Source organism: Uloborus diversus, chromosome 4, assembly GCF_026930045.1.
Source record: "Uloborus diversus isolate 005 chromosome 4, Udiv.v.3.1, whole genome shotgun sequence".
NCBI lineage: Eukaryota > Metazoa > Arthropoda > Arachnida > Araneae > Uloboridae > Uloborus > Uloborus diversus.
The window spans coordinates 46396429-46421524 of record NC_072734.1 but is presented as its reverse complement, the minus strand read 5'-3'; the positions used below and the strand labels follow the sequence as shown (position 1 = coordinate 46421524).

Sequence of the window (25096 nt, the reverse complement as noted above, 5' to 3'; positions counted from 1 at the left end):
TCTGAAGCAAACATAAAATTCATTCTAGATGAAGTTTCAATCTTCATCTATAGTGGAGCCATGTGAAGAAACATGCGACTTTTATCACGAGTTGCATGAGACTAATTGCGAAACATAAATTACAATATTACAATTTACAATATTACAATTCTAAAATTTACAATTTTACAAATTTAAACTTAAAGCGATTTCGTGTTTTTTTTTTTTTTTTTTTTTTTTTTTTTTTTTTTTTAAGTGACTTGTGCATTTGTTTTCGGAAAGCAAGCTTTGATAAAGTTGAAAAAATGATGAAGACAATTTTTTTTGTACATCATAGCCCAGTCAATGAAGGTAAAAAAATAGGCTTTGTCGCAACTAATTTAGGGAAAGCTGAATTTTTGAAGGATGTTAGCAGACCAAGTATACAGTAAAAAAACACAAAGTCCCGACCCCCACCCCTCTTGCTTTCTCCCCCACCCCCCTCCGAAACATTTCAAGAGCAGTACTATGATTATACGTTTTTCGTGTCGCAACTAATTAGGGGAAAGCTGAATTTTGGCAGGCTGTTTGTACATAAGGTACACACTAAAAAGCCACAAAGTCCCGACTCCCCACCCCTCTTGTTTTCTCCCCCATCCTCCTCCGAAACATTGCAATAGCAATACTATGATTATACGCTTTTTTGTGTCGCAACTAATTAGGGGAAAGCTGAATTTTGGCATGACGTTAGTAAATAAAGAAAACACTAAAAAAACACAAAGTCCCGACCCCTACCCCTCTTGCTCGACCCCCCCCCCTCTCCGAAACACTTAGACCATCAAGAGCAGTACTATGATTATTCGCTTTTCTTTTCGCAGCTAATTAAGAGAAAGCTGAATTTTTGCACGATGTTAGTACATAAAGTGTACACTAAAACCTAGACAGTCCCGACCCCAACCCCTCTTGTTTTCTCCCCCATCCTCCTCCGAAACATTGCAGTAGTAATACTATGATTATACGATTTTTGTGTCGCAACTAATTAGGGGAAAGCTGAATTTTGGCAGGACGTTAGTAAATAAAGAAAACACTAAAAAAACACACAAAGTCCCGACCCCTACCCCTCTTGCTTTCCCCCCTAACATTGGTGATATTTTGATAGTTGAAATTTTAACTCTAACACCAGTGGATTAACCGTAAACTCAAGTAGATAGCGTTCATTATTTTCGTTTCTTCATTCCTCTGAGATGACGCAGTCTTACCAATAAAAATGTTAAGTTACCGGATCAAGTTCAGCCTTGTCACAATAAAGCCTTTCCCTGCATGTTAAACATTACCAAAACATATTCGCAACTCCAACGAACTATAGGGGGCACTGCAGTCACTGTCTAATGGCCGACTTAAAAACTAAAACAAACGCATGTGGTAACGAAGAAAATGCTAAAAGTGTTGTGATTTTTGTTGTTATGTATGATTTTTTCGCTTTATTCATTTGAAAAGATTTTTCAAAGTCTTTTGGTTATTATGACCCATATAGAAAGAGATTAGTAACCAAAAAGTATTACGAAAGCAAACAATTAATGCAGAACACACAGTAAGTTGTTCTGAAGCAGCCATTTTCACGATGTTGAATTCGGAATTCATAAATTTTTGGTTCGCTTCGAACGGCATTTTCATTTTGTACCGTTTTTCCTATACATTAGTACATATTAAGTTCAGTTTCGTGACATTTCCGGCATTTGTTGACATTTTTGTCACATAGTGCACATACGTGGCAGACTGTCAAGAGTAACGTTTAACACTAGATAATTTATTTCTATGACTATATGATTGGATATCCAAAGAAATCATGCATTTAATTCATTCGTCATGGAAATGATTTACCTGATATGCGAAATCTTGTCAAGATACATTATTCTTTCACACAGTTTTAAAACCATAACCCTAAACAGATTTTTGGCAAATTTTTATTTTTTATTGTTCAAATTCTTAACGTTCTTTCTGGATTTTTCAATCTGTTCTGCGATAAATATTTTCAAGAAAATTTATTTGCATACTGTCTATTTCAGTAGGATACTGTAGTAACAAAGATTATTTAAATCATTTATGTGGAATTAGGTTAAGGGAAAGTGTCCAGTCAATGTTGTTAAGTTCGTTTTTTTTTTCATCGAATTGAAAAACTGATATTTATTCAAATTCACTCAGAACAAAATAAATAAAATGTGTACTCACAGTTTATATATGGTGGTAGTTTTCTTTTCAGTTGATTGACCATTATTTCTTTTTACTTATCGAATTCTGTAATCTTACTATCATTTTATTCCACTCATGATAAAAATTAAAAATGGTTTAACTAAAAACGCGAAATCTCGCCAAGGCTACTTTGCTCGCACAATACTAAAACTATAACCCTAAACAATTTTGGCGAAACCTTTCAGCTGAGAATAAAAGGAATAAAGTAAATTCTTTCTCGGTTAAACATTTTTCATTTTGTTCTACGATAATAAATTCAAGAAAATATTTTGCATACTGTCCATTCCAACTAAATGCTGCTGTAAAATATGATTAGTTAAATTAATTTAAGATTAAAAAAAACTCATATTCTTACAAATTCATACAAAACAATAAAAATTCTACCTGGTATAACGTTATCCAATTTTGTTAATCCAGAGCTTTCTTGTTTATGCTTCCACCATTTAATACTTTTTTGAAGGAAATAAGGAAAACTAACATTGTTTTGAGAAGCTCGAGAATACTACTAAGGGACGAATTAATTTCTGTAGCTGAAAGCAAACTAAGACACGTCGATTGCGTCAATAAATACTCAGAACAAACTGCCTGTGTTTACGTCAACAGACACACGTGGAACACAACGTGGCAATGTTTTAGTTTCATTTGCAGTTTTGTAAATCACCGCAAGGTAGCGTATTCGAGCGCTGGAGTTCCGAATTATCAAATTACATATCATGCCGTGGCGCGAATTCATTGTTGAAACACGCGGGTTACTCGATCACCGGCATTATTTATATGAGAATAAATAAATCTATATCTATGGAGTCGAATGTATAACTATATAAATGTTACATAACGTAACCCTGTCCGATTTGAACAACATTTCAGGCAAAACCCCACAACTCTCTCAACGAAAATATTAACAAGGTTTCATTTAAAAAGCTTGAATTAGTTTTTATTTATTTACATTTATAATATTCTTTTGATAATACGAAATAGAGTGATATTTCCAATCTTATCCGTTTTCTAATTATAGTTCCTAATCATCAATTAAAAGCTTGAACAAACTATTAACTCTGAGGGACGGAGGCTTCCTTTGATGCAACCATTTTTTATATATATATATTTTTTCTTTCTTCAGCCAACTGACACAGTGATTCCAGTTAGCTGAAAAAAAAAAAAAGAGAAGCAAGAAATAAATGGTGTTCTCAAGTGAAGTCACTATTCCTCAAAGGGTGAAAGCTGTTCGAAAAAATTTTAAATACCGAAAAAGGCGTATATTTGCGGAACAAATGCGAACCAACGATATGGCATATGCCACCATTAAGGCGCGGATGTGAATGTCACAGGAAAATTTGATGCCCAGTTTCCACCAGATGGAGACACCTGAGCTCTCTTCGATGCGAAACTGCAAAAGGAATTTAATTTTGTCAAAATCATTCACAATCAAACGACCTAAGGGATCTTTTGCATACCGATTAATGGAATGTATACCTAATGAATTAAATTAAGCATCTATGTAATTTTATTTTAACAGCATGTTGTTAATTTTAACAGCAATACATATCATATTTTACGACGCAGGTAATGATTTTTTTTCTTTAATACGATGTTAGCAAAACACTCTATTGCAAGAAATAGTAAATATCTTTAACTTAAAGAAAATAAGAGTTTAAAAAAAAAGGTAATATAGAAACGAAAAACTTAAAAAAAATTTACCTCGTATTCACCTTTTTTTGTTTCTTTGCTTGTAACGCAGTAAATAGCAGTAATTTTCACCTAGTAATTTATAGTTAAATGCAGATGTCTGTTTTTTGTTACGTTTAATGCTACCTTCACAATTTACTAAAGATGGATGCATAGATGCTAATTAAATAACTCCTTAGTACAAAGCCAGTGAATAACAATCAGAAAATGTATTCCAATGATGCAAATACAAATATGTTTAATGGAACAACATCGAATAAGAGATTTTTTCGTCAATTAAAAACTGACTAACTGTTTTCTTTTGGGATCATAGAATCACAATTTAGTAAGATTTAAAAGTAATCATTTCTAATAAATTACTTATTACATGCGTTAATATGGCCTAGCTTGTAATTTCATAAACTGATCACAGTAAAATATTCAAGTAATTTTCAATTTCATTTTTCTATAAAATTTTGATACCGCGAAAAGCTTGTTACATCAACTTCAAGTTTTATTTATTCATTTATTTTATTCATTTTACCTTCAAACACGAATTATTTTTGGGCATTTAATATGTTCCATGATAATGCTTAAATATTATGGGGAAAATATCAGTAAAAAATCTACGTAATTTGTTACTCAGAAAGGAGAGAGATGTTAAAAATAATCTAAAAATTCAAATAAAACTTTTATCAAAATATAAAATGAATCTGAAATGAACCATGCCAAAAATATAAAGAGTTAAAATTTAAAAAAAAAATCAGTAATTATTTTCTCTCATCCTCAAGCACACGAAATGTGTAGAATTTCTTTTTTCGCCGCTGACTTAGAATCTAAAATTAGTTTTTAAATGAAAAACACATAAACATGTAAAATTTCACGTATTATTAAGAAAACTTTAAAAGGAAGCACTGCGACTTACCTAGTTTGGGTAAACTTAATTTTGTTTTGCATACAATTTTTTGCTCAAGATGTGTTTCCTATAAGTATGACATAGATAAAAACTGCGTGTTAAAACAGAAAAGAATCGGACAGGGCCGATCCTAGCAGGTGTGCAGAGTGTGCACCTCACAAGGGCGGCCAAAGCAAGGGGCGGCCGCAGGCTGCATCATATAGTTCTTTTAATCAATCAAAATTCCTCAAGAATTTCTCACAAGATAACATAATAAGTCAAATAAATATGCTGAATTTCAAATGTTCAATTATCAAAGTAAGTGTCAATTTTCCAACAGCATAGGGTATTAAGAAAAATGGAATGTTAGAGCACATTGTGTTCCTCCATTATCCATTGATATCAACTCTTTACACACATGCTTCATTTGGTTGCAAAATTTGTGACTGAACTGGTAGTCAGGCATGGATACAGGGGAAGGGCAATGACGAAAATCCCCCCCCCCCGCCCCGAAGCATGAAAGTGCCTTCTAAAGCCCGCTAATGCTTCACCCAGCCTCCCAAGTTTTTATTGACCCTAAACAATGAAAATATATTTTGTGTAAAAAATACTATGCTGATAGGGTACTCTCGCAAGTATTTCAAACAACAAATTCTGTGTTCAGCAGTCGTGAATGCGCGGAGACTGGAGAGACAATGGAAAATTGCAGCTCCCCTGAGAGTCAAATATATATAATCAACGAACTAAAATTTTTAATTTTCCCCCTTTACAGCAATTTTTTCTAATTAAAATCACGAATGAACTGCCCGGTTTCAGATCAGGTAGGACGACAGGCCTTTTGCCCCGGGTTACAAATTTTAAGTGTGGCTCCAAAACGAAGATCAAAAGGATCCCTTGACGAGACTAAATAAGGCTTCAAACTGCGTTTTTAGGACTTTAATTTCGGAAAATTTCCCTGGTTGAACCACCGATTTTAAGGATCCAATTCAGGCTCTTATTCACCCTTTCTTTAGTAATGTAATCAAACATAGCCTAAAAATGATGGTTCCAAAATGTCTTTTCTGGAGACAACCCTTTCTAACGTCATCAAAAATTGCTCAATGGCACTTTTCAAATTTCTTTTTCGAAATTTTTGCGGTAGAGGGCCCTGAAATTCATTCCCTAAGATTGCTACCAAAGATAGTCTGAATTCGAGTCTTCAGAGAGGCTCCCAATCCCACCCCCTCTCACTTAACGTATTCAAAAACAAACTAAAATTGCGTTTTTCAATCATCTGTTTCGAAGAACCTCTTGGGGGAAATACTCCGAATCCCCCTTTTCTCCAACGTAATTACTATAGCTCAAAATTTCGCTTTTAGACGGTTCCGTGGAGCCACCAAATCCTTCCTGCCTAAACTAGCCTGAAATTGACTTCAATTTCAAAAAACAATTATCTTGAGGGCACACTGAACCCCCGCCCGCCCTTTGTCCCATCGTTATCAAACAATGCCTAAGATATGATTTTGGGACTTCCATTTCTGAAAAATTCCGGATGGCTTAGGTAAATTTTCACGGCGCTAGGGCATCCGGCATCCCCCCATCAATAGCCGAGGTGAGGTGCAGAAAAGTCTTTAGTTGTATTTTTCCAAATATTAATATCGAAAAATATTCAGAAAGATCGGTTGAAGCTTCCCGGTTTCCTTAACGTCACTAAAGATAGCACAAAATTGCGCTTTTTAGAGTCACAAAATCCTTCCTTCACAAAAATAGTCAAAAATTGATTTTAATTCCGTAAAATATTTCAGTTCGGAATACTTTCCCGTTTCCCCTATCGTGTCCAAATCTAACGAAAAATGTGTTTTTGATACAATAGTGCCGATAATTTACCGGAGGAAAGATTCCACACCCCCTAACGTCGCCAAAGACAGCCTAAATTTGAGTTTTAAAACTTCAATTTCGAAAACTTTCGATAGGAGACGACCGAATCTTCCTCCCTCCAGCAATTTCAACAAATATAACCCGAAATTGCGTGTTTAAAACTTCTGTTTCAGAAAATTTTCGGGAAGAGCGCCGATCGTTCCTAAACTAAGGTCACAAAAAATAGCTGCAATTTGACATCAATCTTGAAAGAATTTCAGGAAAGAATTCCAACATTACTTTCCCCTCAAGTCTCGAAAAAATTCTTAAAATTGCAATTTTTGACGTCAATATTGAAAAATTTTCCATGGACCTTGAATGTCCTCGACTTTTTTGTCCTTGCAAACAAACACAACCAAAGATTAATTTCAGCTATTTTTCATACGCCAATTTCGTATATTTTTCGGGGGCGATCCCTCCCTCCCCACCTTCCTCTGATGTCACCAAAATGCGTTTTTACGACTAGTAACTATTACTTTCTTCAAAGATATAAATTGTACCTAAGGAGTTTCTAACTTTTTACATAAATTCATCCTTCTTCTGTTTTTTTTATTTTTTTTTTTTTTTTTTATTTTTTTTTTTTAAATTAGAACTTGATACGGAATTTTATATGGGCGTTAAGTATTAGTCAAAACATGCAAATTGCTCTTCAGGGGCGGCACATTAGGTCTTTGCACACGGGCGGCCGACACCCTAGGATCGGCCCTGGAATCGGAATTCAATTACTGATTCATCAGGAACACTCCTCACTCTGGCTGTATTTCGTACAACATGCGTCTACGAAATCCACAAAAATCCAAAAAGAAAGGAGAAAGAAATAAAGAAAACCACGCTAATGAGACTGTGGGATGCGACGAAAGTGGCAATAAATGCTTGTTTTTACTTTGCCGATGGCAATTTGATGAACCAAAGGCGAGGGGCTGAATTTCAAGGTCACACGACCCAGCTGGTTTGAAAGAAGAAAGGGACATTTCCCCGTTTCGGACAAAGCAAAAAGCAGACGAAAATTGGGAACCTGTAGTTGTTGCACGAGGTTCTCGTGTTCTGAATTGACTCAAGCGCTGAGAATATTGCCGAATAATGGGAATATTTAAGGGGAAAATGCTGCGTTTTATAAAAACATTACCTTTCGGTAAAATTTTGTTGATGCGAGATGCAACAACTGAAAAAAGAGGACAGGGGTATTGGTCTTTCGGGAAGGGGGGTTCCGGACCCCATAGACCACCCCCTTGGCTACGTCCTTGTTTAAGCTTTAAATAAATCAAAAATAGTCTATTTGAACTGATTATTTTCTCGCAGCGGATATTATTAACATTTAATATTACTTTTGGTTTTTATTTTTAAGTCTTATATAAGGGGCCATCTCCTAATATTTCGTTGGTTTGGTCCGAAATATTGTTACAGAGCATTCCACTACACTGTCCACACATTGAGTTGCAATCGAACCTAGCTTTACGAAAGATACAGTTTGAAGCACATAATCTTCTTAATTGCAAGATACTAATTAGAGAAGTTCACTTGAAGCAGAAGTAATCTTCATGAACTTATGAAACAGTCTGTTGCATGAAGTATAATTCCAACCCCACTCTTCTGGGGGAAGTTTAAAACCTAACCAAGTTTGAATTTGGTGTTGATCCTAAAAACTATGGTGGAAACCTTAAAAAGATGTTGACGAGTGACGTCGGAAGTTGGTGGAAGTTTTGATAAATCAAAAGTGGACTTTAGGGATATTTTTCTGATTACTTGCTTTTCACAAACCTTGATTCAAACTTAGTTAGGTTTTTAACTTCCAGCAGAAGAATGGGTTTAGAAATATATTTCAAGCAACAGACTGATTCCTAAGATCATGACAATAACCTCTGTGCTCCAAGTGAAATTATTCTACTAATATCTTGCAACTGTAAAACATTGTGTTACAAACTGCAGCTGTCGTAAAACTGGGTTCGATTGTACGTCTATGTATGGACACTGTAGTGGAATGCATTGTAACAATATTTCAGACCCAGCCAAAAAACTGTTAAATGACCCCTTATGAAAGAAAAATTATAGTTATAATAAATTGATGCCTTTTTTTTTTTTTTGAATGCAACCTGTTTTTCAGAAACCAGTTGCTACATAGTCTTCGAGTTGTAACATTTCGCAAAACAACGGTTTACACTGATCAGTTTCATGGGCCGGATGTGACCCGTGGGACGTACGTTGGGCACCACTGGTTTATAATATTGTAAGAAGTGAAATAAAAAAAAGGAATATTTCGGTATCATCATTAGTTGTAAGCGTATAATCATAATACTGCTATTGTAATGTTTCGGACGGGGCGGGGAGGGGGGGGGGAGCAATAGGGCTAGGGACTTTGTGTTTTTTTAGTGTATACTTAGTATATCAACATCTTCAAAAAGAAAAAAAAAATCAGCTTTCCCCTATTTAGTTGGGACAAGAAAAGCGTATAATCATAGTACTGCTCTTGCAATGTTTCTGAAGGGGGGGGGGGGGGGCAGAAAGAGGAGTGGGGGTCGGGACTTTGTCTTATTTTAGTGTATATTTTTGTACTAATATCTTGTAAAACATCCGCTTTACCCAAATTAGTGCGACACGAAAAGAGCATAATCATAGTACTGCTCTTGCAATGTTTCGGAGGGGGTGGGAAGGAAAGCAAGAGGGGTGGGGATCGGGGCTTTGTACTTTTTTAAAGAATACAATACCTACTAACATCCTGACAAAATTCAGCTTTCTCTAAATTAGTTGCGACACGAAAAGCGTATAATCATAGTACCGCTATTGCAATGTTTCGGAGGGGGTGGGGGGAAAGCAAGAGGGGTGGGGGGTCGGGGCTTTGTGGCTTTTTAGTGTGTACTTTATGTACTAACATCCTGCCAAAATTCAGCTTTCCCCTAATTAGTTGCGAGACGAAAAGCGTATTATCATAGTACAGCTCTTGCAATGTTTCGGAGGGGGTGGGAGAGAAAGCAAGAGGGGTGGGGGTCAGGACTTTGTGGCTTTTTAGTGTGTACTTTATGTACTAACATCCTGCCAAAATTCAGCTTTCCCTAAATTAGTTGCGACACGAAACCTTTATTGACTGGGCTATTAGTTACACATTTGAAAAAGCCTTTTTTCATAGTCGTCGGAAGTCTACGAGACGCTCGCCGTGTTATTTACACCACTAAAAAGCAAAAAATAACTTACTTTTAAATTAAAAAAAAAAACCCTCTTCAAAAAATACCCAGGAACTAAAAAGCAAAAAATAACTGATTACACTCACATTCTATTTCCTACCCAAACATAGAAATGAAATTTATTTTACAATTCCAGTACAAAAATCAACTAAACTAAACAATGAATTATAAAATAAACACTGATTTATATTACTATACGATGAATTATTTTAAATACCTAACTAATTATATACGATCTCTTACTTTTTAATAACCTTTTGAAGTCGGGGCCTTCTATAAACTACTACCTAACGTAACTGAGTAGGTTTAATTTTAAAGATTAATTTCGCGTATAGTTGAATTAGTGTTTAATTCAGGATTCGGTGAGTTGTCAGTTACGTTATGTATTTGTTTATAGGAGGCCCCGACTTCAAAAGGTTATTAAAAATTAAGAGATCATACATAATTAGTTGGGTATTTAAAATAATTCATCGTATAGTAATATAAATCAGTGTTTATTTTATAATTCGGTGTTTAGTTTAGTTGATTTTTGTACTGGAATTGTAAAATAAATTTCATTTCTATGTTTGGGTAGGAAATAGAATGTAAGTGTAATCAGTTATTTTTTGCTCTTTAGTTCCTGGGTATTTTTTGAAGACGGTTTTTTTTATTTAAAAGTAATTTATTTACCTTAGGAAATTTGACTTTTACTGAAAATTTAATGGAATATGATCCATGGCGCAAGTTGCACAAAATTTATGGAAGGGGAGGGGTGTGGGAGAATGGATAGTTTAGAAGGATAAGAAATTTGATCTCACTTCAAAGTGGGGCTTTGTAGCATATGAGGAGGAGATCCTCCTTGGGGGGAGGGGGCATCCCGCTTAACTGATACTTTTTTTTTATGTTGAAGGTTTAACGCTGGCCACTGAAACTTGATACCCTTTACAAAAATTTCTGGATCCGCCCCTGGGGATAAGGATTGACTGCATTCAATGGTAATCCTTAATCATAAAAAATAAGATCTAATATTACCTGAACGTGAAAAATTCCAAATCAATTGAAACCACAGGAGTTAGAATTTTCAAATTGTTCGGATTTTCGAAAATAACCAAGGCAATACTGTTTAGAAAAATTGTATGCCATTTAATGAAATTAAGAGTCAAAAAGATATGTATACACATAACATACAAAACAGTACATAACGCTATAAGTGGGGGTAACGAGAAATGTTTCATCAAAGGGGGGGGGGGGCATATGAAATTTTTCGAAATTAAAGGAAGAAAAGCGCAATTTGAGGCCCCCTATTCTCCTTTGGTTACGCCACTGAACGCTGCTGCATGTAATTACATTTTCCATCGAAATTTAACATAAATTAATCTTCATTATTTGCTGAACATAAAAAAAAAATAATAATAAAGATTTACGGTTCCGTATGTACTATATTACAGTATTCTATTATACCGTAATATAATAAAGAATATTGAATGAACTGCTGAAAAATACACCGACCGATGCAACAAAGGAAGTTGAACTAATTTCTGTGAGAAAAACTGACTTTAGCTCATTTTTAAAAACTCACTGATTTTTGGTTGAGGGAACTATTAAATACTTTTGAGTTTTTAAACTTTTTGAGATTTTTGACTTTTACTGAAGTTTTAAAATGACTACGTATTGAATCATCAACATTTTGAATCATTAAGTTTTCACGCGCTTGCTATCCGTTCAGAGATTATGCAATCTAAGCGATAGCGGGATGGAGGAGGTAGTAGGGCTGTATTACAGGCATCCAGTTCTTTCTTTCCATAAAGCTTTATATAACGTTACAAGCTCCTAAAACGCATTCCTGCTTCTAAATAATCCATATGCACAAGTATGGACGAGCCAAAAAAAAAAAAAAAAACTATTTAACATTCATTCGGGGGTGAGCAAAATGTATCTTTTTTCGAAATTGGAGCGAAATGACGGTCATGTTTAAGAGGTTTTAAAAAGGATTCTAATCAAGTTATCTTTACTAATAATAAAGCTGAAAGTCTCTCTGTCTGTCCGGATCTCTGTCTGTCAGGATCTCTGTGACGCGCATAGCGCCTAGACCGTTCGGCGATTTTCATGAAATTTGGCACAAAGTTAGTTTGTAGCATGGGGGTGTGCACCTCGAAGCGATTTTTCAAAAATTCGATGTGGTTTTTTTTCTATTCCAATTTTAAGAACAAAATTATCATAAGATGGACGAGTAAATTACGAAATTATCATAACGTGGAACCGTAACATGTGCACAAGTCAATTGGGGAGAAAATTCACCACACATTATTTGTAAATATACAGGGGAACCAAAATACCTTTTAATTTTCTATTACTGGCAAAGCCGTGCGGGTATCACTAGTTCCTGAAATAAAAGAAGAAATATTAGTCTTACTGTATTCTTTCGGATTCTAGTATTTCCAAATGCTTAGCTCTGTGAAGAACATCTTCGATCGACTGCCTTTCTGTTGAGGGCAGGACAGTACCTTTTCTGAACACATCATTCGAATGAACAGACCACCCAGCACCCAATCTGAAGAAATACAAAATAATACGAATATTCAACAAATAAAATGTGGATATTCGTACAATAAATGAAACACGATGTAAGAGCCATTCCGCGGAAAAGTAGATCCCATTTCAAAACGAGTAAGAAACAAACAAAATTTTGCCTGAGAAATCCCGCCTGTATGTGTGATTCCTTACGAAAAAAAAGTGATTAACTTTTTAAAATAGTGTTCGTAAAAGAAAATATAGAGCTGTCAAATGGGCAGGATAAAATGCTTTACTTTCTGTGAAATGGCCTAGTTATTAATTTTTTTTTTTTAAGTTACACTAAAAATAATTAGGCAGAAAGCGAAGTATTGAGTATAAAAAGTATGCAACAATCAATTCAGACGACGCGACGCTACGTTTTGTTAGTTTTAAGGAAGTCCGACTGATGCCCAAAAGTGTGTCCTGATCTGAAAATAACGGTTTATCCCCAGTTTCGCCGACATTTCATATTTCCTCCCCGTCCTCCTTAATATATCAAAAGGTATGATTAAAACTGAAAACCGTGGGGGGGGGGGGGATGAAATGTCGTCGAAACGGGAGAGACACCCAAATAACATTTAAATAAGATACTGTTTTTTTTTTAACTTAACAATTAAGGTCAACAAATTTTTAACTAATAGTCCAAAATAATATGTATGCGTACATATAAATGTAAAGGAAAATGAAGTCCAATTTGTCCTACACGAGATGGTGGGGATCACTCATTACGACGTTTAATTTACTCAAAAGCAATTAACAATAGTGATGTGCCGGATCGTTAAAAACGTAGATCCGCGGATACGGATACGGATCATTAGTGTCAAGATCCGCGGATACGGATCTCATTTTTTTTAAAACCCAATTCAATTATCCAAGTGTAAAATTTGTTACGGAAGGTATTCCCGTCAGAATAATGGCAGTTTCTTCAAAAAATGTCAACTGCGGCAAAAATATAATCAAGACTATGATTTACTCTTTAAAGAAATCTCCGTTAAAATTGAGGGAGAGTTGGAAGGAATGGGTCAGCGCTGCATTAATGCTTAGATGTAAAGTGAAAAATTATTTTTTAGCTTACTCGGTAGATGTAAGATACAGGAGCAAGAATGTAAAACTGCTTCTGGACAGGCTAGAAATAAGTTTTCCCATTTTATTTCAGTATAAATGCAGCACTGACCCATTCCACCGAACTTCTCCGAACGACGAAATACAGAGCCACAAACAGTAAATAGAGAATTAAATCTCACTTTCTTTGAAGGATGACGAGAAAAACAAAAATGAAGAATAACAGAAACCCCAAATCAATAACAAAAACTAATATTAAATTAAAAATTAAAAAAAAAAAAAAATCTGTGACCCACTTCCCCCAATTAACTCTAATTTGAATTCCGAAACTTTGAATTCAAATTATGTTTTTCGCAATCACGAGTTGCGACAAGACCCTACTGATTAGAGTTATTGTTTCTAGAAATGGCTCCACCCCCCCCCCAAGCATGTCCCTCCTCCTGGGTGGTTACGTGTGTATAGTTGTGTGTGTAGGCTTACGTGTGTATGTGTGTAAAGGCGTGCGCGCGTAGGGGAATGTGGATGAGCATGCATGTGTAGGACATGGACGCCACCGCCCAGCAAAAGTGGATTCCGGTGGACGGTGTTCAGGGCCAGCCGCGCCGCCGCCGGTGGACGGTGGTGCTGCAGCCCTGGTCCAAGCTGAAAAAGGAACCACAACGTCAAGGACGGTCAAATGAAAGCAATAAGCAATCGTGATTGCTCAAAAAACATGTCCCAGAGAGCCGACCTCATATTAAGATGAATTTCGCGGGTCAGAACATACATTTGTTAACAAATATGAACTGACAGCAGGTAAATTTTTTAAATCATTGAGCTTTTTCTCCTTATCTTCCGACTATGAAATCGGCTACCAATCACGCGTATAAAGGCTTAGAATTGCATTTAAAATTTACTTAACAAGATGATAGCTCCTACTGTATATAAGTTAGAAGTTTCAAACAAATATCAAACGCAGAAAACTTCGTTCTCTCAATTAAGGCCAACATCTTTAACGTACGGGTAAATTTTTACTACCATAATTGTGAAAAACGTGAAGTCGGTCTTTAATTAATATCTCCGGTAATTAAAATTCTACAAAAACGAGACCAAGCTAAGAACACTTTCGATCAAGTCACCTTTTGAACGAAAAATGAACTATCAAACTTGGTTCATCTGTTTAGGAGCTACGATGCCACAAAAAGACACACTGATATACAGTTTTAAAACTTATTTCCCTTTCCTTTTTGCAACAAGGGGGGGGGGGAAGATTGGTTTCTGAAATGAAAACTTATAATTTAAATAGGGAATAAAGCCTAATTTAAACGGAGTTTAAGAGTCTTTTATTCAAATATTTAAAATTTTTTATGATAGAAATGATCCGTTTAAGATCCGTCAGAAAGGTAATGGATACGGATACAGATCTTTATTTTCCCTCGGATATCCGCGGATACGGATATCCGGAACATCACTAATTAACTAATAGAGCGGCTACACAAAAAAAGTAAGTTACATTAAAAATTTCTGTAAGGAATGAAAATACATACATAGCCAAGCATTTATCGCTTGGTCTGCCAGGGCGGGTAAGGGACCGGACGGGGATCAAAGCTCACCAATGTTTAGCAGGAAAACTGCAGATTTCTCCATTAAAACTGCAGTTTTTCTGAAGGTAAAGCCTCAAATCTTTAAAATATCTGCATAATTCTTCAAAATTTCTGCAGATGAACTTCTGCAGATTTTGTGAGGAAAACACAGCACATTTGGCTATTCACGTTTAAAATTAGGCATTTTCGCGCAAAACAAAATGTGGTACTGATTTGATTACGCTAGTTACATTGATGTGTTTAGATACATGTATTTTAATTACAGTTATGTCATGAGATTTTAGGAAAAAAATGCTGGGATGAATTTGGAGATGACAGATGACTAATCTCTTTTGCGCGTAGTAATAATTGGACACTTTAATCAGAGGTTCCCCCCCCCCCCCGCAATGACACCCGAACCCCAAATGTTGCATAGCAACCCCCTCCCCCCTCCCTTCCTCAAAAAAGAAAGACCCTATAAAAGAGTGACTAAAAGCACGTTGAAAAATCAAATTCAAAAACAAAAACAGCGCATTCTGTGTCATGATCCCCCCCCCCCCTTTCCGTGTCTTCTCCGCCATTTTTTGGCACTAATGCTTCTTAGCCATTATTATTGAAATAACGTGCTCGAATGTTTTCCGACATGGCCGATGGCTGATCTCTACTACGCGTCTTAATATTCAGAAACCTTAGGGAGGGGTAACCCCCCCCCCCCCGCAGGAAAATGGTGCCACCTCCCAAATTTTGCAGCGCACCCCCCACCTCCTTTCCTAAAATAAGGAAACCTCCAGAAAAATGAGAGTAAATACACGTTCTAGAACCGCCATGAAACTTTTCAACTATGCATTCTGCGTCATGAACCCCCCCCCCCTCCCTTTGCCGCTATTTTTGGCACTAATGCTCTTCAGCCATTGTTATTGAAATAACGCGCTCGAATGTTTTGCGATATGGCCGATGGCTGATCTCTACTACGTATCTTAATATTCAGAAACTTTAGGGAGGGGGTTCCCCCCCCCCTCCAGGAAATGGGGACTTTCAAAAAAAAATTTTTTTTGGGGGGGGAGTACAGTTTCCTTAAGTTTCTGAATATTAAGACACCTACTAGAGATCAGCCGTCGACCATCTCGAAAAACACTCCAGTATTCAATATTTTAGCCATTATTATTGAAATAATAATGGCTAAAACGAATCAGTGCCCAAAAATGGCGGAGAAGACGGGGAAGGGGAGGGGGTCAAGACGAAGAATGCGCTATTTTTATTTTTGAATCCGATTTTTTAACATGCTTTTAGTCACTCTTTTAGAGAGTCTTTCTTTTTTGAGGAAGGGAAGGGGGAGGGCGGGAGAAACCTCTGGCTAAAGTATCCAATTATTGCTACGCGCAAAAGAGATTAACCATCTGCCATCTCCAAAATCATTCCAGCATTTTTTTTTTTAAATCTATAGCTTAATCAGTAGCTCCCTTTATAGTTCAAAATCACCCCCCCCCCTCCTCATACAGATCGCCCCTTGTTCTGAAAACCAGGAAGAAACTGCCATTACGTGTACTACGTACACGCTCACATACGTAATCTCATGACATAACTGTAACTAAAATTGATTCCCGAGTTAATTACAACGAGTTTTCCCGTGACGTCTGCATGTACGTATGTATGTCGCATAACTCAAGAACTGTATGCCCTAGAAAGTTAAAATTTGATACGTAGACTCCTAAAGGGGTCTAGTTGTGCACCTCCCTTTTTGGTTGCATTCGGGTGTTTCTAAAGGGATCTTTCGCACCTTTTTTGGGGGAAATTATTGTTAATTTCGATGCAACCTCAAGTGATGTTATAATTTGGCGGACACTCGACGACATATCGTCTTTTGGTCGCCAAGTTTTTTCACCACCTTGGCGACAAATTTGGCGATTTTTTTTTTTAAATCTGGTTTTAATTTGGACACTGTTGGTGATATTTAGAAAGTTAACTATTGAATCACATTAAAATAGCCAATAATGGGGAAATAACATTGAATTAGTGTAAAAAGGAAGACATGTGATGCGCTTATGAGCTCGTTTCATTTAAGGTTGGAAAAACTTTTTTATTTTATAGCTTCAATTTTGCGCTCCTGGGGTTTTACAACCGGTTACAGATGTTTCCTTGCTCTCGTAAGCTACGTCTTTGGTCATGTTTTGAATTTAAAAGAAAGTTTTCTTAAATAGTAATGATACTTTGCGCGGTTAAAAAAAAAAAAATAGCTGCACCTGAAAGATAAAAAGTACCTGGAAGTGGGAAAAGTGTCAAATGAAATAACAACATATAAAGACAATCTGATATTATGAAAAAGCTCAACTTAAACGCGATTAGGTGTGATAAAATAAAAATGAGAAGTATAATACAGCATTTTCTTTTCTTTTTTTTTTTTTTTTTTGTAAGCATGCGTAGAAGAAAATTTTTCATGAAAAAAAATGTTCATTCAAAAATAAGGGTTGCTTACGGCGTCAGCATAACAGGAACTTTCCGATACTTCGATGACCCAGTACGCTACTGCTAATGTCGACTAATAGTTACAATGTGGCACAACTAGTGATGTGGATCGGGTAAATACCCAGTGGGTAGGTAAATATTTTTTGGGTATTTACCCAAGGCCAGGGTAAATACCCAAAAACTGGGTATTTTACAAAAAAAAAAAAAAAAAAAAAGCAAAAAGTGAGTTGGAATTTTTTTTAAAAATCTAAATATGAAATAATTTTTAAAACTGATACATACATATGTATTATATATTTTTTATTGGAAGACTTGATGAAATTATGAAAGAAACATATTGTGAACCAAAGAATCTTTCTTTTCAATGTCATAATTGGACAAGTATAAGCAATTCAATGATGGACTTCAGGATTTCAAAATCACAATCTAGGTTAGTCATATCCAGAATGAAAAAAAAAAAGGTAAGCATGAGGGATGCTTGGAAGAATTTACTGAGAAGTTATTAAGACTATGATGTTATTCATTTATTTATATTATTGCTGTTTTAAGTGATAACGTGGCAAATATAGAAACAGTTTTCACATTAATAAGCAAAAATCAAAATCGAAATATTGTTTTGTTGCCTTGCTCATTTGCATTTGCTCCCCGGTACTTCATGATGAAAATTTATTCGAACTATTTTTAATACACCCAATTAGTGATGTAGGGTGGGAAGGCAAATATTTTTTTGGGTATTTCCCCTCAGCGTAAATCTCCTAGTAATTGAGCATTTTGCCCCCCCCAAAAAAAATTTAGTGGTATCAAAAGGTGATAATTTTCTTTTTAAAACTGTAAAAACTTTAAAACTTTACTTAACTTTAAAACAGTAAAAACTGTTAAAACTCTCTTTTTAAAACTTAAAACTGTTTTTACAACTGTAAAATGAAAGATAAAAAATGTAAAAATTTATATATTATAATTTTTTCAAATTTAAGGTGTAATGAAATCTTATCAAAAAAACTGTAAGAATTTGGAATGAACTATTCTAAAACTTAAATAGGATGGCAGGTTAATTCAATTTTTTAAGGGGTAAAGCAAAGGGATTTAAATTTACATAGATGGCGCTAGCGCAATTTATCATCTTTGATTTTTCATAATATCATGCTACTAGTTAGTTTTGGCTTTGATTTGTGATAAGTTTGTCCAAAGCCTCCTAAATACTAAATGCCTATCACATTTGCTTTAAAAGTGATCATCCGCCGGTACACAAACAACGCTACCTGACAGCAATACATGGATGGTGTTGGTATGATGAAGGATCCAAACAATTCAAATCAAATCGTTAATTGGTTAATTTTAAAATTTAGATTTAGAAGTTAACGAATTGTTTTCTCCGCTTTTAATTTTTAATGCTTTCGACCTTCGATAGTTGGCAGTAGCCAGAAGACCGAAATTATGCTTACTGGGATCATTTTGCTCTGTGTTAGAAGGGAGAACGTGATATTTAGTATTTAGGAGGCGTTAGTTTGTCACTCACTTTGTATTTGCACGGGAAAAACTTTAAATTTTGCTTTGAAAAGTGAAAAACAAAAAAAGAAAGATGGGGACATTGATTAGGCATATCCAACGCATTCAATGTGAATATCATATTAGATTGTTAAGTTGTTTCCACAATAATTCTTTAAATATGTGATCAAAATACAATTTTGGGGCAAAATTTTATTGTTTTGTATGGTTGGTTATATATATACATAGTAGAATACAGACAGAAAAGTATTTTAGCTAAATATAAATTTTTGAAATAAATACCCGGGTAAATACCCATTTTGGGTATTTACCCGGGTATATACCCTGGGTATTTACCCCAAAAAATAAATACCCAGGTATTTTACATCACTAGGCTCAACATATTGAATTTTTGATCTTGTTTCTTTTATTTTTTTTCCTCAAATTACCGTGGATTTTTTTTTTTTTTTTTTTTCAACAACTGTGGCGGAACCCAAGGGTTCCGCGGAACACACTTTGGAAATCGCTGCAGTAGACCCTCGTTTTACGCGGGTTTATTTTACGCGGCTTTGATGCGGTTTAAGATTTAATTTGATTTTACGCGGATGAGTTTTGATTTTAAGTGAATGCGACAATGCAAACGGACAATATTTTCTCTTCTTTCAAAATCCACACTCCTGATACTGCAGACCCACAAGTAATAAACTGTATTTTGGCGTGCTTATAATCGAGATTGGGCCACTGGAGACATTTTTTGCGATTGGTTCCAAAGCGCTTTCTAGAAATAAAGTTATTAAACTCACATAATTCAAAGCTAACTGGAAGAAGAGCTTGTACAAGTGACAAAGGAGAACGAAACCAATGAGGATACCGACATCGATGACATACAACCATAAGCGTTCACACTAAAATGCTTCAGCCATTCCTTGACAATAATAGCAAATGATCTTTCTCACTTGTTAGTGAAGGGAAGATCCCTTCATGGATGCGTTACTTTGCGACAGATCATGGATGTGTTGTTAATGCCACCAGGGGCGCGCACAGAAATTTTGGGGCCCGTCAGAAATGACTTTTCCGGACCCACCTCTATATTTTTAACTCCTAAATTTCGCGCCATGTTTTAAAAATATTGGGCCCTCTTCAGGCTCGGGTCCGGGCAACAGGTGTCCCTTCTTCCCCCTCCCCCCCTATGCACGCCCCTAAATGCCACTCAAAAAACTACAGAGAAAAATTCTTAATGACTGCAAAAAGACTATCCTGACCAGCTCCTTTTTATAAACACCAAATTAATTTATCTATTATTCTTCTGTTATGTTGTGCATATGTATCGATATAAGCGCACATTAAACTTATTATATAATTAGTCCTCACTAGAATGAAGGTTTTTTTTTTTTTTTTTTTTTTAACCTATGGAACCTAACCTTTATTTTAATACTATTAAGTCTTAATTTACGCGGTTTTGATCTATGCGGCATTTTAATGGAACGTAACCCCGCGTAAAACAAGGGTCTACTGTATACAAAACGTTACCTTTTGAATGAGATATATTTCGGATTTTAAAAATTTTAATACGGACCTTAATGTCATTTTCAGAATCTGACACCCTGCAGTAAATGGATTTTGAATTTGTTAAACAAATTCATGGCAACATAATGGTTTATACGCGACCAAAGTTTTACAGCTTCTTTTAAGAGGACATTGAATTTTTTAATTTATTTCGCTTTTCGAACAAATTTTCAAAGAAACAAATCAACAGAACTCTTAAGTCATCTCTTTAACTATTTTGATTGTGCAACTTACTTTGCTCGGAGTGTCAGTTCACGATCGCTTGGGCAAATCCAACTCTTCCCATTCCATTCCATTTTATCCATTCCATCACAAGTTGCCAAATTTATTTCTATGAAAGTAGATTTAAGAAATGCTAATGATGGAAAAAAAAGAATTTCAACAAAATTTATTTATACGATTTCATAGAATGAACGCCTGACTGAGTTGATGAAATATGTGGCTAACCGAAGTTGTAAAATACAAGCCAGAGCAGCAAAAAGGCTAATTTTCCTAAATGCGCTCTTTCAAAGTATGTTTGAGCATTGACAATTTTAGTTTTCTTCATTGCAATCTTTTCCATTCTTACAGACGTTACAAAATGGAATAATGATTTGTAAATTTTAATTTATCGTGTTTATATATCAGCAGAGGAGGTCAGAAAATTAGGCTTATTTCATGGGGTGTATCCATCCCCCCTCCCCCAACAGCGTTGGCACAGCCCTTGAATTCTTACGGTCATCAAGAATGTAACCACCCCCTCCCCCCCAAAAAAAGAACCAGACTCCGTAAAACACCCTAAAAATTTCATTGGCACAGACTGCCACATGTTCCCCTCCTCCCGCCCCACCCTACTAGAAGCATCCTTGCTTATTTTTTAGGTAATTAATTCTTCCTCAGGAAGAAATATTGAGTTCTTAATGTTCTTTTTCCCTATTTTAATGCTTTAAATTTACAATGTTATACTGATTAGTTTTTAGGCTGTCGAACACATAGCCATTAAAAAAAACCGCGATGTAGTGAAGCCGCGAAAGTCGAAGACCGAAGTAGCGAGGGACGACTATATAATATTAATATGTACACAAGTAATCCCCCCCCCCATATTCGGGAAATAGTGTAAAAATTGGGACTAAATTGGGAATTTAAAAAAAAAAACTATTTATCGGATTTTTTTGAACCCGTTCGCAAACCTTTTCCAGACTTGAAGAAACAAACTGAAAATTTCAGCGAAATCGATCGGGTATTCTTTAGTTTTGCGCGTTCAAACACTCAGGCGCTTTTTGGAGACGTCATTTTAGTACTATGCATTCATGAAAAGTAATTTCTAAGTCCCATTTCTTAGACATCAATTGATATTTAAATCATTTATGCAGCATTTACCCGCAGTTGTAGAATTCGATCAAACTTACAGGTGGAAATTCTATAGCCGAATCCAAGCATAAAAATATCAATAGCAACAAAACGAATCAAGTAAAGTAGGGTGTTCAATATTAAAAATATGAAATAATGACTCTAGAACTTGGTGAAATACTTACGAATACAATGAAGAATATTTCGAGTTCTACCCAAATGCGTAAGACGCAGAGATATGTGAGACTTTATGAAATGCTTTTAAAAGCGGATATGCCAAACCGCAACGCAGGAAACGGAACTCGGAAGATGGAATAAAAAGTCTACGTATGTCTGCGAGACATGTAAATCATATGTCATGAAATCACTGTTTTTTTTTTAACTTTGAAGACCTTGGTTCTAAAAGTTTTAAACTTTAATTTTTGAAGGTTTTGTCTCTATGTTTAATGTTATGTAATGACAGTGACACAAATACAATTGAATCAAATTTACCCAAACCCAAACACATTTAACAACCCAAATAATATTCGGTTCTAAGGAGAAAGCAAAGTTTGTCTTGTGTAATATAAAACTTCAGTTCTGAAAATAATACGTACCTTGAGTTGCAAAATTGGTGTAATGTTTACATTCACTTTCCTGTATAAAATCTGGGTCTACATCAATAGTTGATTTTCAAGACTCAATGCAAAAAAGTACTAACAAACAATATCAATAATGTAACCTCACAAAGTTAGCATTGTACTGAAGTAAACAAAGTAAGAGATTGAAATTGTTGAGTGCTTGCGCACCCGTAGCGACCAGACACTTTTTTTTTTTTTTCGTTGAAACTCGATATAATAATAAATCATTTTAATTAAACCTTAATAACTAAGTTCTTAAACTAATGAAAGTATACCTAAGTATATATTTTTGTAATAATTTAGAGTTTTTAAATAACCTTAATAACTCAGTTCTTAAATTAATGTAAGTATACCTAAGTAGTTTTGAGTCGGTGCCAAACAAGCAATTAATTATTTTTGTAAAGCGTGAGGCGCAGCGGTGGCGTATGGCGACACGCCACTTCGCCGGAAAATGCCGAGCGTTCACGAAGTTAAACCCGAACGTCGTCGAGTGGTCTCGAAGAAGCACGTGTCGAGTATTTGGCTGCTACTGAGCTTTTGCCTCATATACAACAGTCAAAATGTTTATATCATTGTTCATCATACTGAAGAAGGATTTCTCATCTTGTTAAAAGCTCAAATAAATGGTTTTGTGGGTCATAGTATTATTCAGCGTAAGTATGGCATAACAACTGTAGCCGTTAATTGCATACATGATCCTGAAGATTTTTCTCACTGGTTGTTTGCCTCTCTCGTGCGAGGTCCCAAAGGTTTCAAAGCTCCAACGAGAGGTACTTTTTGTTGTATACGATCTACTAGTATTCATGATTTAATGATGGCGTACGGAGGAAGCATTTTTTGAAACATTTATGTTTATCGCCGGACATTTCACATTACATTGCTAATTTTATTTGGTTATTTCTTTAAATTTAGGTAATTTAGGGATCTTTGTTTATTTATTGTTTGGCACCGACTCAAAACTACTTAGGTATACTTACATTAATTTAAGAACTGAGTTATTAAGGTTAATTAAAAACTCTAAATTATTACAAAAATATATACTTAGGTATACTTTCATCAGTTTAAGAACTTAGTTATTAAGGTTTAATTAAAATGATTTATTATTTTTTGCTTTTCAGTTTTTTCGGCGGTTCAATTTTTTTGTTAAAAAGTTTTTATTTTATAATTTTTTGTGGCTATAAGCTACTAATGTGGCTATAATCTGTATGCTTATATTTTTGATTACTTTTAAAATAGCTACCTACCTTACTTTATCTATTAACATATATATATAATCGTATTTTAACAATTATCTGTTGTGTTACATAAATAATTTTAAAAAAGCAGGCTTTATATACTAACATGGGTAGGCCTACAAAAAATGCTGCTCGGATGAGGAAAAGATGTTTAGAAGAATCTATTAATGAGAAAGAAAAAAGGTTGGAAGCAAACAGAAAGAGAATTACATTAACACGTTCACAGGAGAGTTTAGGTCAGCGCGAGGAAAGACTGTCAAGAATGAGAAGCTACAATAACGATAGGTTATTGCAAGAAGGTGATAAGCAGCGCGTTCGTCGTTTAGATATGATAAGAGAGCGACTTTCAAATGAGAGTGAAGAGCAACGCGCTCATCGTTTAGATCTGATAAGAGAGCGACTTTCAAATGAGAGTGAAGAGCAACGCGCTCATCGTTTAGATCTGATAAGAGAGCGAGTTTCAAATGAAATTGAGGACGAACGTATGCTGCGTTTGGATGCTGCTCGTAACCGTTCAGCGATGGTGGTACTTCACGAATCTTGCGAGGAGAGAACTAATCGTCTGAGCGCCATGCGACAAGCAGCTCGCGAGCGAAGAAACCAGTGTAACGCAGAAAACTTTAAGAAATCAATTAATGTTTATGCTGACTTGTCGTGTTCAATATGCAAAAAAAATTTGTATCCTCAGCAACGTAGGAAATTGCAAACTAAAAATTTAGGCTCTATTTTGCCTAACGAACTGGTAGCTTTAGGTAATATAATTACTTGTTCACGATGCACAAACAATATTAAAAAACATAAAACTCCACCCCAGGCCTATTGGAACAAAATGTCGGTAGCTGCAATACCTACAGAAATTGATGAGTTATCGGAAATTGAGAAACGTTTTATTTGCAGAGTAGTGCCATTTCTCTTAAAATAATAAAAGTTCAAAATCGTTTGAGTCAAGACTGGTGCAAAGGGCAGGCAATCCTTTTTGCTCAGGATGTGGTCGAGCTGGCGGAACAACTTCCGCTTGAACATAATCAAACTGGATTAGTGCTCGTAGTAGAAAGTCGTGAAAATTTAGAACATTTAGGGAGTTTCAAATTAATATAGGTAAACTTCAAGTGGCATTGCAGTGGCTCCTAAAGAATAATGCACTGTATAAAGATGTTCGTGTGCATTTTCCTACTGTGATCGATATTTCTACGATAACACAAATTGCTGACGAACCCGCACATGTTCATGACAGTGAAGAACCAATTGTTGAACGGTCAACTATTAATAAAAATAACTATACTGTCTTGCAAAACAATGTATCTATACTACATGGGTCCTTTCATCAGGGCAATGAACGATTTAGTCCACAGTCACGTGGTCGACAATGCACAGGGATTGCAACTGTTGCTATTGTGGCATT

General features: G+C 35.4%; 1 protein-coding gene across 2 annotated transcripts in view; it reads right to left on the bottom strand.

Annotated features, from left to right (window-relative positions):
* LOC129220147 (rabphilin-1-like) overlaps nucleotides 1–22052 on the bottom strand; it is a 105795-nt gene extending 83743 nt beyond the window's left edge. Inside the window, exons 1-3 of one of the 2 annotated variants that reach the window (XM_054854499.1) lie at nucleotides 22025–22052; nucleotides 20745–20841; nucleotides 12233–12370 (exon numbers count right to left, since the gene is read on the bottom strand). In XM_054854499.1, the coding sequence (XP_054710474.1) occupies nucleotides 12233–12370; nucleotides 20745–20815 (209 nt within the window). In that variant the 5' untranslated portion in view covers nucleotides 20816–20841; nucleotides 22025–22052. Of the gene's footprint in view, nucleotides 1–12232; nucleotides 12371–20744; nucleotides 20866–22024 lie in introns of both variants that reach the window. The other variant, XM_054854498.1, reaches the window with a different exon arrangement.
* Between the last annotated feature and the right edge of the window lie 3044 nt (nucleotides 22053–25096).